At 55.8% G+C, this 13,792-nt stretch overlaps 1 protein-coding gene and 1 long non-coding RNA gene across 3 annotated transcripts in view; one reads left to right on the plus strand and one right to left on the minus strand.

The window, feature by feature from the left end:
- Positions 1–1,237: 1,237 nt before the first annotated feature.
- Positions 1,238–5,729, minus strand: LOC138434426 (uncharacterized). The gene is made up of 3 exons (XR_011254781.1): positions 5,492–5,729; positions 3,695–3,833; positions 1,238–2,804 (listed from the first exon to the last, which is right to left on the minus strand). It is a non-coding gene; the product is annotated as an uncharacterized lncRNA (long non-coding RNA).
- A 2,572-nt stretch (positions 5,730–8,301) lies between these two features.
- The window catches only part of WNT4 (Wnt family member 4), a 30,056-nt gene continuing 24,565 nt past the window's right edge, over positions 8,302–13,792 (plus strand). For both annotated transcript variants that reach the window (XM_069579101.1, XM_069579102.1), the window contains exon 1: positions 8,302–9,123. In XM_069579101.1, the coding sequence (XP_069435202.1) occupies positions 9,047–9,123 (77 nt within the window). In that variant the 5' untranslated portion in view covers positions 8,302–9,046. The remainder of the gene's footprint in view (positions 9,124–13,792) is intronic.

Raw genomic sequence — 13,792 nt, forward strand, 5'->3', positions numbered from 1 at the left:
AGGGGTCAGACAGGGCTGTCCCACCCCCAGAAGGGTTTGTTTGTTGGGTAGAGTTCTAACAGCAGCTTCCATACCGGCTCAGATTCAAACTTCTGGCTCAAGGCAGAGTGCTTAACGAAGCTTCCACGTTCCCCAGGTGCCACTTGCTTCCCTAAGCAACCAGCATCACTTTTTGCTCATGCCATCTTCCAGAGTCTAGCAGAAGGCTCAGCCATAAGAAGTGTCTTCACCCCAGCCCTGCTTCTGGAAAGAAACAGCAAGCTCCCTGCTGACTCAGTAAGGTGGGGTTGGGGCCCGAAGGAGCAGACCAGAGGTTGAAGGTAGTGAGGAATCAGCTTCCATCAGTCCAGATGGGAAGAGCGGACCAGAGCAAAAGCCCTACTGGGGACTGGAAACACACCCTAAGGCTGGGCGGGTGGACAGGATCCAAGGTCTACCAGCCAGAGAATGCAACGGGACCCCAGACTGATGGGCAAAGGAAAACATCCCCTGCCCAGACCCCTGAGGACCCCCTCCTGCAGGTGAGTGGGGAAGGTATGCACAGCTTCTCCTGGGCAGGGGCGGAGGGCGCAGCAAAGTTAGAACTGCTCCAGGGTGAAACAACTACCACGTCAGGCATAGGATTTAGATTCCTGGAATCACATGGTATTTGGGGTTTGTTTTTCTCCTCAGCTTTCAAGAAGACACTTGAGAGCAGAGAGATTAAGAAATTCCAGGGTTCTAAGTAGAGAAAATGCTCCTGACCTAAAGCAGGAGAGACCGCAGTTAGACGTGAGATAGGAATGGCTGACCATCCGAGTGACCCCATCCTGGAATGAACTCCCGACGGCAGTTCTTCACCCCTGAGAGAGGAATGTAGAAAGACCTGCCCAGACCCGTGAGGCCCAAGCAGAGGGGCCCAGCTTTCCTGAGTCTGAAAACCCCTCCTTCAGAGCCGAAGATTCCATAGTGGTGTACTCGTCACCTAATTGGTGACAGCATAGCGAGAAGCTACTATTAATGTTTTAATGCTTTTCCATGACTTTACATTTCATTCATCACAGAATTATCTCTAAAGGATCCACCTGCAATTCAGGAGCCGCAGGAGATGTGGATTCAATCCCTGCATCAGGAAGATCCCCTAGAGGAGGAAATGGCAACCCACTCCAGCATTCTTGCCTGGAGATTTCCATGGGCAGAAGAGCTGGGCAGCAGACAGTCCTTAGGGTCACAAAGAGTCAGACACGACTGAAGCAACTTAGCACACACCATGAATGTTTTAATGCTCTTCTGTGACTTTGCATTTCATTCATCACAAACTTATCTATAAACATCAAACAGTCTATCAAACAGCCCAGCACCATCTATGAAGTCTTCTGGCTTCCTTCCCTCCAAAAGGACAAACGAACCAACCAAAAACTTGAGCTGAATCTCTTAGCACATGAACTGACAGGATATACAGCCAGCACAGAATGGGGACCCTCTACAGATCAATCACCCTGATGTCTGTAACAATCAAAGCCATAAAACAAAACCAGAAAACGCAGGTGGGAAATAAAGTGGCAGGCTCTGGACTAAGAAAAATCAAGAAATGTGGCAACTAAATATAGTACATAGAACTTCACTGGTGGAGTACAGTGGCTAAGTACAGTGGCTAAGTACTCCATGCTCCCAACACAGGGTACCTGGATTTGATCTCTGGTCAGAAAAACTAGATCCCACATGTTGCAACTAAGACCCAGTGCAGCCAAATAAATAAATACTTCTAAAAATAATAATAATAAAATAAACATCACAAGTAGATATTTGACCTTGTCTTGAGATGGGGATTGCAGCCATGAAATTAAAAGACACTTACTCCTTGGAAGGAAAGTTATGACCAACCTAGATAGCATATTCAAAAGCAGAGACATTACTTTGCCAACAAAGGTCCGTCTAGTCAAGGCTATGGTTTTTCCAGTGGTCATGTATGGATGTGAGAGTTGGACTGTGAAGAAAGCTGAGCGCCGAAGAATTGATGCTTTTGAACTGTGGTGTTGGAGAAGACTCTTGAGAGTCCCTTGGACTGCAAGGAGATCCAACCAGTCCATTCTAAAGGAGATCAGTCCTGGGTATTCTTTGGAAGGAAGGATGCTAAAGCTGAAACTCCAGTACTTTGGCCACTTCATGCGAAGAGTTGACTCATTGGAAAAGACTCTGATGCTGGGAGGGATTGGGGGCAGGAGGAGAAGGGGACGACCCAGGATGAGATGGCTGGATGGCATTACCAACTTGGTGGACGTGAGTCTGAGTGAACTCTGGGAGTTGGTGATGGACAGGGAGGCCTGGCATGCTGCAATTCATGAGGTCACAAAGAGCTGGACACGAATGAGCGACTGAACTGAACTGAACTGAGTCCTCACTAGATGAACCGTCTGTAAAAAGACAAATTTGAAACTACTGGGAACATGTGGTTAGGATGTGAGTGTTAATTTCATTAGGGAAGATCATAGCGTGGTGATTATGTAAGAAAATGCCTGCGTTGTGTGTTTTCCACAGCGGTATACTGGTACATGTTTAACAACCAACTCCCGGGGGTGGGAGTGAAGGGAACTCTGGTTCGTAGCATTTGTCCATTTCCATGGTGTAAATACTCCTACCCCAGCTGATTTCAAGCAACCAGCTCGACATCACGGAATGCCAAGCCAAGAAGAGGCCACACAATCAGCCAGCCCTCAGCAGCCAGGACCAGCTGGCTCCGACACTCCACTGGTTTTAGAGATCTACGCTGAAGTTATGTGCAGCCTACACGACAAGATATCTGGACTGTGTGTTGAAATAATGCCCTAAAGAAAAAGAGAAAGACAACAGAAAAGAGGGGAAATGAAGGAAATGGAACAAAACCTCAACAATGACTGCATCTGGGTGATGGATACATGGGAGTTTATTCAACTACGACTTTCTTCTACTGTGTATATTTGAATATTATCAAAATAAAACATTTAAAATGAAAGCATCATCTGATATATATATAAGCGAGAGAGCTTTATTCCAAGGCTTCTAGGTATGCACACTGATTCCTGGACTCCTACCCTAACTCCACAGCCCCCGGGGGTCTGAAGATAAAGAATGGGAACCACAGGCATTGACATCACATGCCTAAATCCATCTATCAATCCATCAACAGGTCATAACCAAGATGTCTCCATGGACCCTCGGCTGGGCTGAGGGTGGAAGGGGAGCCCCCAAAAGAGAAGAGTGACAGGGGGTCTGATTGGAAGTCCTGGGTTGTACCATCTGCTGACAGAGTGGGCAACTCATCCCAACTCTCTGAGCTCCTGCTTCCTCTTTGGCAAAACAAGGGTAGGAATGGCCCATGGCAAGAATTAAATTGCAATCCATAGGCCCAGCTCCTGACACACAGTAGGATGCTCAGGAAATCCTGGCTTCCTCCCTTCCCCCAGGGCTCTGCGGGGCTGCTGCAGGGACACGTGCGAGCCGTTAAAGATGTGTAGAGATCACTTTCTTTGCCAGAGAATGTGGGTGCCCTATTGCCAAATCTTCCCATTTTTCAAGAGAAGCTGGGGATCCCGCTTCTTATGTGAACTCTCCCGATCTTGAAATGTTGTCAACAAATTCATATATTTAAAAACATTGGGCGGGCCAAGCAAAACACACCTGCAGACCACTGGAGTGTGACTGCTGGTTTAAACCATAGAACAAGCAAAGAGCTAACCTGCATTGACGCTGAGCCCTCTGTGTGTGGAAGAAGGCTTTAGACACAGAATAGCGCTGACTCCTCACAGTCTCCCTTACGATCCCCGCTGCACAGATGAGGAAACCGAGGCTCAGACTGGCCAAGAGACCTGGCAGGGCTGGAAGCAAATACAGGTCTTCTTGAGAACTCAAAGTTCTACTCTCTCCCCCTCTCCAGATTCCTAGAAGTGTCTTTTGGGAACAAATGGCAGACCCAGAGAGAGGCAGGGCACTGCCCGTGGCCACACAGACACACTGGGCTGGCAGAGACCCAGCAGGCTTCCTGTGACCTTCTGGAACAGGACCCCAGAGTGCACTGCCCTGGAGAAGGTGACTGTGAGATCCAGCCAGCCAAGCCTGAGACGGTGGCAGAGGAAAGGCACCCTCTACTTTTTATCTCCTTGAACAATGTATGGATAGGCTTAAGAATGTTCTAGAGCACAAGCCTAAGCCCTCGGTTTCTCCATCTCAAAAATCTGGGAAGTTGGACAGGAGAGCCCGCTCACCAGCTGAGCGTATGCCCTGTTACTTGGTGCGTCTAAGACCGGGTTGGAGACGCAGCCAACCACATTGCTTTGGACTCATTTACCACAAGCTGGTGATAATTTAGACACACAGTCTGTGATTCTTTCTGATTAAAAACCTGGCCATGTTTCCCATCCTTGGTGAATTTTCACTGTTATGGCAGTAAAGGAGAACTCACTCCAGAAAAGGGGGCCACTCCAGGAGAAAAGGGGACCCTCCTACAGTCTCGGGGGGATTGTAAATCAGTGCAGACATTATGGAAGACAGTATGGAGGGTCCTTTAAAAACTAAAACTAGACCTGCAATATGATCTGGCAATTCCACCCCTGGGCATATATCTGGAGGAAACTATAATTTGAAAAGGTACTCCAATGTTCATAGCAACACTGTGTATAATACCCAAGACATGGGGCCAACCTAAATGTCCATTGATAGATGAATGGATGAAGAATGGTACATACATACAGTGGAATACTACTCAGTATTGTAAAAAAAAAAAAAAAAAAGAATGAAATAATGTCATTTGCCGTAACATGGATGGACCTAGAGTTGCTCATGCTAAAGTGAAGTAATTCAGAGAGAGGAAGGCAAACATCACAGGAGATGACTCTATGTGGAATCTAAAATAAACCACAAATGAACTTATTTACAACGTAGAAACAGACTCCCAGACAGAGAAAACAAACTTACGGTCACCAAAGGGGAGAGAGGGCAGGGGTAGGATAAATGAGCAGTTTAGCAGATACACACTACCGTATGTAAAATAGAGACAACAAGGCCCTAACGCACAGCACAGGGAACTATACCCAACAGCCTACAATAAACCATAATCAGAAAAGCAGGAAAAAAGGACGCGCACAGTTACACACATCTGAGTCACCTTGTTGTGCAGCAGAAACTAACACACTTTAAATCAACTGCACTTCAATTAGAAGAAAAGAGGACACTCCAAACCTTAAGGAATTGTTTCCTTCAACCAAGGATCAGGAAACAACTAACACTTGTTCAGATTCTGTTAGCGTGGGGCATTCACCACGGTGGGCACAGAGAGGAGATATGGAGGGGGAGACCCCCACCTCAGTCCATAGAGATTTCTAGTAACCGCCAGGAGGAGCCTAGAGACACCCCATAACCTTCCTCTTCTGGGCCCGGATTTAATCCTTACATGCGGAGGACTCTTGCCTACTAAACAGTGTAGTGGGTGACTCTGCACCCGGAACAGCTGTGTCCAAACCTTGGCCGTGCTACTCACCTGCAGCGTGAGTTTAAGCAAGCCCTCTGTGCCTCAGTTTCTCAGTGTGTAAAACGGCAGTAACAATAGTACCAACGCCAGAGGTTCATGGATCTGCCTCGCAGCACATCAGAGCAGCACCTGGGTTTCACCGCCTCTAAGTGGAAATGACAACAGCATCTATGTACTTCCTGGGCTGCCTTTGTGGTTCAGGTGGTAAAGAATCCACCTGCAATGCACGTGACCCGGGCTCGATCCTGGGGAAGGGAATGGCCACCCACTCCAGTATTTTTGCCTGGAGAGTTTCACAGACAGAGGACCCTGGCGGGTTACAATCCATGGGGTCACAAAGAGTCGGATACGACTCAACAGCTAACACACACACACACACATACTGCCCAGGGCCGTGGCCAGGATGAAATAAGTTCACGTAAGCAAATCATCTGGACCCGTGGCTGGCACATGGAAAGCCACTCACGACACAGTTGCCATCACTGTATGTGATTACAGATGAGAGAGCTATTGAAGACTGAACTTTGACTGACTCCTATTTATATCTTCACAGCTGAATCTTGAGAGGTAGAAGAGCATTTTCTCAGGGACTTTCGCATGAAGACTTTCCACTGACCCAGACCGGAGAACTCCTCCCCCGCCCTTATCGCGGCCAGGCGGGCCTTTCTGGCTGGGCCTTTCCCTCCGTCCATCCTCCTGCCCAGCTCACAGGACTCACACCCACCGCATCGTGTGCGTCTCCAGCAGCCCCAGGAGAAGGTGGGCCGGGTAAACTGTCCCCACTTGACGGTTCAGCGGCCCCCCAGATGTCAGGGCCATGTGCCTCGGTGCAGGAGCCCAAACACCGGAGCCCAGGCCCCGGGCAGCAGCAGCAGGCACCAAGGCTACGGCTCCGCCGTCCCAGGACCACCACTTCTCTTGGGCAAGTCACGCCTCAAACTCTCATGGCCTCATCTGTCAAAGGGAAAGAAAAGACCTTCCCAGGTCTCTCGTGAGGACTGAATGCGTGACAACCCTGAGAACAACATCTAGCACATGAGGGCTCAATACCTTAGCAAAATGAGAGGTGCTACTTTGCCTAGCATAGTCCTGCTTTACGCCTGACCCCCGGGCAAATCTTCCAGTTGGAGACCCTGGCCACTCTCAAAAATGTCTCAGTTTGGAAAAACATTATATGGCCACTCTAAAATAACTGCCTGTAGCTGTTTAAATTATTATGATTATTACTAATATTGTTTTCCACCATACCACACTGAGACTTTAAGAATCATATATGTTGACTCAGAACAGTTCAGTAATTCAGTACCTCCCTTGGGTGAACGTGAGCCCTGCCCTGGGGACCTCAAACTCTAGTCCTCCAGCTAAGCTCTCACCACAGGGAGACGAGACGCTGGGGCCAAGGTGATGTGCCACCTGGAGCCTGTGCCCCCTCTCGATCACTCTGGGTGCCCAGGTGGCCCCAAGCCCAATACCAAGAGGACCTGGGAGGGTCTCTTCTACAGTTCCAACCTCGGAGGTCAGATGGCGCCACTGACATGCCCAGCTCGGGGGCAGAAGGGTGGCCGGGGGCAGCTCTCTCAGGAGTAGAGCGGTGTGCACCCAGCAGGCGTGTGCGGGCTGAGATGTCCACGCACGTGTGCACAGGGCCCCCTGCCCTACCAAGCTCCAGCGCAGGCTCTGAGGAGTCCGAGGAGCCCTCATTCAGAGCTGGCCTTCCAGGTTGTTATGAAAGTGTGCTTGTCAAGGTAGGAGAATAGAACATATTTTATTTCACATTTTGTTAGCTTGATTTATAACTTGCAAATATTTAGACATATGGTATGTGAGCCTCCATCTGCACTCTCCCTGGGCCCCACAAATCCCTGCCACCTCCTGCCCACTCTCAACGCCAAATGTTTACTGAGCCCCTCCTCCGCGCTGAGCCCAGGGGACTCCATGGGGTGAAGGGCACCCTCCCGGCACCCAAATGTGACCATCTATGTGGGAGCACACCTGGCAATCCTAAACCAGTGAAGGGCGGCGGGACGTGGACCTGGTCTATGGCTCTGCCCCAACCCTAGTGAGGCAGGCAGCTTCCTGCCCCTTTCTGGGTCTCAGTCTCCCCGTTTAGACAACAGATTCTATTCGCCCTAAGGGGCCCTGGTACCCAGGCTGAAGCAGGGTGAGGTTGGGCACAATTAGGTCAGGGGCCTTGGGAGGGCGTGACCTGGCGATGGGCCCCTAACTCTCGGGTTACCAAGGTGTGGAACTGAGCACTTCGCACTAGCAGGTCACAGACCGTAGTCCCTTTCATCTCCTCCATTCACTGCCGGAACACTGCAGCCACCCACGCTGTGCCAGCTAGGGGCTGATCCGCCGGACCTGGGAGAATCAAACAGGCACACAGAAAACCGAAAGGCAAGGCAAAAGACTGGCGGGTGCGCTGAAAAGAGACCTCCTCTAATCTCCTTCCATAATCTCCTTCCTCCTCTAATCTCCTTCCACAGCCCTCCAGTCTCCTGTCCATTTCTCGGATGAGAAAACGGAGGACCGGAGAGGTAAGGGGCTAGGTCAACACCCTGCAGCTTAGGGCGCGCCCAGATCTTGTGGCCAGCCAGAAGCGAGGTTTCAGATTCCGGCAGTCTCCGGCCACTGTCCCAAGCTGCCCGAACCATGGGGAGGCCCCGTCCAGCTCCCGGAAGGCTGGAGGGAGGTGAGGGCAGGGAGGGGCCGGGCCAGAGGACGCGCCGGCCGGGAGGCAGGGAGGGGCCTGGCGGCGGGTGTCGGTGGGGGGGGCGGGGGGTGAGTAGGGGTAGTCGGGCGGCACCCACCTCCCGGGTGCGCAGCCCGGGTGCTCGGCCCCGGGCGCGGGGAGCGCCAGCGGCTTAGGTGCGCTCGAGCGACAGCAGCGCTCGGGCGGGTTCGCCGCGGTCGGGCCGGGTCGGGCTCCCAAGCTCCGGCAGAGGGGTGCGGCGGGGGGGGCGGCGCTGCAGTGCCCGCAGCGGCGGGCTGGGGGAGCTGTGCCCGCCTGTCCCCCAGGCTCGGTCGGGGACGGGCAGCCGGCGCGCCGCTCCCTCGCCCGGCCAAGCCAGGCGACGCGCAGCCAGGCGTGCCTAGAGCGGGCTCCGGCCGCAAGGACTCCCGGGCACCCGGCCGGGGAGGGCCTGGGAGAAGCCAGTCCCGCGGGCCAGGGCGTCCACGGGCGCCGCCGCTCCGGCCCGCCCCCGGGGGTTGGGGGGGGGGCGGGTGTCCCGGGCCGCTGGGCCCGCCCAGGTAACCCCATCCTCGGCCCGCCCCCGGCCCGCCCCCCCGGCCGCCCGCCTCCGTCGCCGCCGCCGCTGCCGCCGCATCCCGGCTCTGGGGCGGCGCTGACAGTCTGGTCCGCGCCGGGCAGCGGGCGCAGCAGCGGGCAGGGCTGCCGGCAGGCACGGAGGCAGAGCCCCGCCGCGCGCGCCCCGGCCCGCGCCCGGCGCCGCGCCCCAGCCCGCCTGCGGGGCGCCCACCTGCCGCCCGGGCGGGAGGTCCCCCCCACACCCGCCCCCGCGGCCGCAGCCGCTGCCAGGGGCCGGCGCCCGCGGCAGCACCATGAGTCCCCGCTGGTGCCTGCGTTCACTGCGCCTCCTGGTCTTCGCCGTTTTCTCGGCCGCCGCGAGCAACTGGCTGTAAGTCCGGACCCGGCGGGGCCGGGCGGGGGCCGGGGCGGGGCGGGCCCCGGGGGCCGCGGCCGGTGCCAGGCGGCGCGGGGGGCAGCGGGCGCGGGGGCGCCCGGCAGGTGTCTCGGCCGCGGGACGCGAGGCTCGACCGCCCTGTGCGCCGCCGCCGCCACTGCCCCGGCCTCCCTCTGAACACCCCTCTGCCCGTGTCCGGCTCCCGGCTCAGGGGCGGCAGGGGTGGCGGCGACCGCCCGCACCCCGAGGCGGCCTGGGGAGCCCGGGAGCGCAAGGGGCGCGAGCGCGGGACGGCGGCAGGGGCGGGGTGCCGGGTGCGCGGCGCAGCCCCGGCGGGGCTGACAGGTCGCCGAGGAAGCGCATGACGGGCGAGGGTCCTGGCTGCTAACAGCAGGTTAATCCCCCACGACGTCCAGGAGTGAGCTCCCCGCGCCTAGCTGCCCGCGCGGCGCTGCCGGCTGGGCCGGAGGCGTGCAGGGACCTGTCCTGCTCGGGGGCCCAGGAGCCGGGATAGAAGCAGGGAAGAGACCGGCCGGCCTCCGGCAGCTGGCGCTGGCCGGCCTTGGTTCTCCCTGCAGCAGGAAGAAACTCTGTCCAGAGCTTTAAGAAGGCAGCAGCCCCCGGGTCCCTAAGTCTCACCTAAGAAGTGGGGGGCGGGGGTGGGGGCAGTGACCGCTGGTGACCTGTTTCTCCCTGACTGGGCCTGGCTCCTGGGACTCCCTGGGAAGGGGCTGAAGGTTCGCTGGGGGCAGTGGGGGATTCTAAAGGGATGAGCTTCCATGAGTGGGTGAACAAGGAAGCAAGAGGGCCCTGGATCCCTTCTTCATCCCCCTTAGTGATGGTTTTCACCCCTGCCCCAGGCTTCACCCTGGTCCCCATTGCTTCTGCCCAGAACTCTGCCCCCATCGGCTGCCGTGGGCAGTCAGTGGGGAGCCAAGCTCCAATATTGATCTGAAAAGCATGAGGTGGGAAGGGGGATAGCCAACAGTGTAGCTAGGGTTTCCATGGAGACAGCGGGAGAGGAAAAAATTCTCTCTGCATCAAGACCAAAGAACAAATATCTCCCATGAAATTGCCCCGAGTGTCCAATGGCTGTTGCTATGAGGTCATTGCGGCCGCTGGGGCCCTGCAGGCTGGAAGGAGTGCGTTTGCTGGGGTCAGAGCCACCCAGGGCTTGGGGGACGGAGGTGATGTGGAATTCTCCCAGCTGTTCTGAGAGCGAGAGTAAGCGACTCCAAGGCAGCCCAAAGTGGCTGCGGAGCTTTTGTTTTTCTTGGAGACTTAATTTGATTAACACTTCAGGGGCAGTGGCAGAGTGTACAGAGACCAGGGTACCACCACCTCTTCCTGCTACCCCTCGGCAGGCCACCCATCCTCCCACCCCCAGTGGGAGGGAGCCAAGGAGGGGGGCTGATTGGGACTTGGGGAAGTTCATGGTCCCTGGAAAGCATGGGTTCAGAGCCAGGGTCTCCAAAGCTAGCAGGAGTAAGAACTGGGTATGGCCCAGGGCTGGGGGCTACAAAAAGGCAGAAGAAGCGACTGTCGTTCAAGGGTCTGACCCAAGCTTAGGGGAGAGCGAGATATCCACAGTGGAGTTCTTCAAGAGCATCTAGTGTTTGGGCCCATTTTACAGATGAGGAAACTGAGGCCCCAGGAGGGGAAGACACTTGCTCATCTCAGAGCAGAGAACTGATCCCAGATGTTCTGACTTCCAGGCAGTGACATACCTCCTTCCCTGAAGCCGTCCCAAACTTAAGCCAGCATGGCCCAGGTAGTGTCACTACCCACCTTCAGCCACATCCAAGCCCCAAATCCCAACCAGGAAGGCCGCTCCAGCTTTGGGTCATGCAAACCGTGGGGAATTCCAACAGCTCAGCTCTCCTGCTGCGCTGTAGGGGGTGGGGTGAAGAGGGGCAGCCTAGGAGGAGAAGGGAGATTGGCAAACCTGTTCCCTGCAGCCGTGATGGTTCAGGTTGCCATGTAGCAGGTCTCCGGATGACCCAGCTCGCTCCTGCTCCACCCCAGGCTTCAAGCCAAGGGTCTCTGCTCGGCTCAAGGCAGGAGAAACAAGGGGCTTCCCAGGACCCCCACCAATCCAGAAAGGCTGTGATGGAGAAGAGATCTCTGGGCATATTCCAAGAATGGGTCCATCCCCAGGCAAGGGACTGGGCCAGCTCTGGGGGAAACAGATGTCACAGCCGGGCCTCCAAGGAGCTTGGAGGAAGACGAGGTAAAAGCAGGCCACGGATGCCTGAGAGCGTGACCATGCAGTAGCTGTTGGAGGAAGGAGACGAGTGAGAGCTGGAGCGGTCCTGGAGGGGACCTGGCCTGGAGGCTGTAGAGTCCTAACAGTGATCATTAGAATAGATCCTCCTGTGCTGGCTACATCCTGACAGCACCTGAATCCCATTTTACAGATGAGAAAATTGAGGATCACGGAGGTAACGGCCCCGAGTCACCTGGCTGGTAAATGGCAGAGGCGTCTAACCCAAAAGCTGCCTGTAGAAGGAAAAGTTTCTGGCAGGCAGATGTCCATCCAGGCATGATGGCTGGCACTGTGTCTTTTCCAGCCATGCTGGAGGTCTGGCCCCAAGAGGATGGCTGGTAGCACTCTCAGAGGGGCAAGGCCAGGGTGTCCCTCCCCTTCCAGTACCTAGAATCAGGCGTCAGCCAGGGCCGGCTGGCTGGCCAGTTGCAAGAGCTGATGCTGTCTGTTGTCTCCGTAGGGCGGGTGGCCTGGCGGAGAGGCCAGGTGTCCCGCTGCGTGCAGCTGTTGGGCAGGATGGAGCTTGGAGCTGGGAGGGCTCTGTAGCCTGAGGCCTGGGCAAGCCCAGAGAAGCTAGAAGCTGTTGATTAGACTTGTGTCTGGCACCAGGAGTGAGTTGACAGCTTGTGGCAGCTCCCACCACTGAGGGAGGGAGAGAGGGAGGGATGGATGAAACGGTCCATCAGTGGAAGGCCTGGATCTTCCACAGACCTGGGCTTGTAAATGTCTCTGAGTGTTTCCCCCGGCACTGGGGCCATGCTGGCAGTCAGGAGACTTGGTCCCCGGAGCTGGGTGGCCTGGGATGGCCTCTTTTTCCCTCTGGGCCACAATCCTCAGCAGATTGTTCTGAACCCCAGATGGAAGTACGGGAAGAGTTAGACAGATAAACTAAGATAGAATAGATAAACTAAGGTTTTATCATGGAGGATTTCCTGAAGAAAGGCGGTGACGTGCTGAGCTGGGGCCCCCTCAGAGGCCCAGTAGGCACGGCCAGGCGGCCTGTGCTACATTCACAGGTCGTCCAGCAGGGTGGCAAGGGCAGATGGCATACAGTTCCATCCCAGGTCTGCCCCGACCAGAGGGGTGACCTCGGACAAGGTACTTACCTTCTCTGAGCCTCAGGTTCTTCATCTGTGAAATGGGACAGACACGTGAGGGTGCTGAGGCTACAGAGAGCCCGTGCACATGGCATGCTGAGCACAGAGCCAGTGATGGAAAGAGCAGCCGTGGACGAGGCTGCCGGGAATGGTGGCAGCTGTCACTGAGCTGTACTCCTGCTTACAGAGACGATGGAGAGAAAGGGCCTTCAGGAAACTGCCGTCCACCTCCTGTGACTTTAATCTCACAGGGAGGATCCCAGGCTGCTGCCTCCCCGGTTTTCAGCCGGGGCCCCTGCAAGAGCCTCACCAAGCCAGGAAGGCCAGCTCGGCTCCTGGGCAAACCCTGCTGGCTGGAGGGGATGCTGCTAGGAGCTCCCTTTGCTGCCCCTGGGGAGGGCATATCGCTCCACGCTGGATCTGACTCCTCACAGGCATGCCTCCCCGTCGCCCGGCCAAGTTCCCATGGGCCTGCTCACCCAGCAGGCGCTGGAGTGCGGTGCCACTCCCTTGCCCACGAGTGGAGTGACGCCTGGCTCTCTGGGCTGGGTGCAGCCAGAGCCAGCCAAGATGTGCAGTGCCAACCCCGCAGCTAAAGGCATGGTCTGTCTGCCCTAGAAAGTGTCCCCCTAGTCTCTGGCTGAAACCCCCACTCCCTTCTAAAGAGCAAACGCGCACCCCCGTGGGTCCCCTCCTGCGGCTCTGGGCGTTGGATTACAATCACTGGCACGCCATGGCTCTTTACAGTTTGCGCTGGGATTTCTCTCTCTTGGTACTTGGAGCCTGTGCTGTGCTTTGTTGAATGATTAGCAGCATCCCTGGCCTCTCTACCCATCAGACACCTGTAGCGCCCACCAGCCAGGGAATCACCAGAAATGTCCCCAGACCTTGCCAAATGTCCCTGGAGGGCAGAATCACCCCTGGTTGAGAATCAATGGCTTACAAAGCATTTTCACACCCATTTCCTTATAAGACTTCCTTGTGGCTCAGATGGTAAAGCGTCTGTCTACAATGCGGGAGACCCGGGTTAGATCCCTGGGTCGGGAAGATTCCCTGGAGAAGGAAATGGCAACCCACTCCAGTACTCTTGCCTGGAAAATCCCATGGACAGAGGAGCCTGGTACAGGCCGGGGCCCCTGCAAGTTTGCCAGGAGACGGGGGAGGCAGAGAGGGGTTGGGACGGGGAGAGGGGGAGCTGGGGGTACAGCTCCTGGTACAGGCTCCTCTGTCCATGGGGTCGCAAAGAGGCAGACACGACTGAGCGACTTCACTTCACTTCCTTATAAGAGCCACATAACCT

This window comes from Ovis canadensis, chromosome 2 (genome assembly GCF_042477335.2).
Source record: "Ovis canadensis isolate MfBH-ARS-UI-01 breed Bighorn chromosome 2, ARS-UI_OviCan_v2, whole genome shotgun sequence".
NCBI classification, from domain to species: domain Eukaryota; kingdom Metazoa; phylum Chordata; class Mammalia; order Artiodactyla; family Bovidae; genus Ovis; species Ovis canadensis.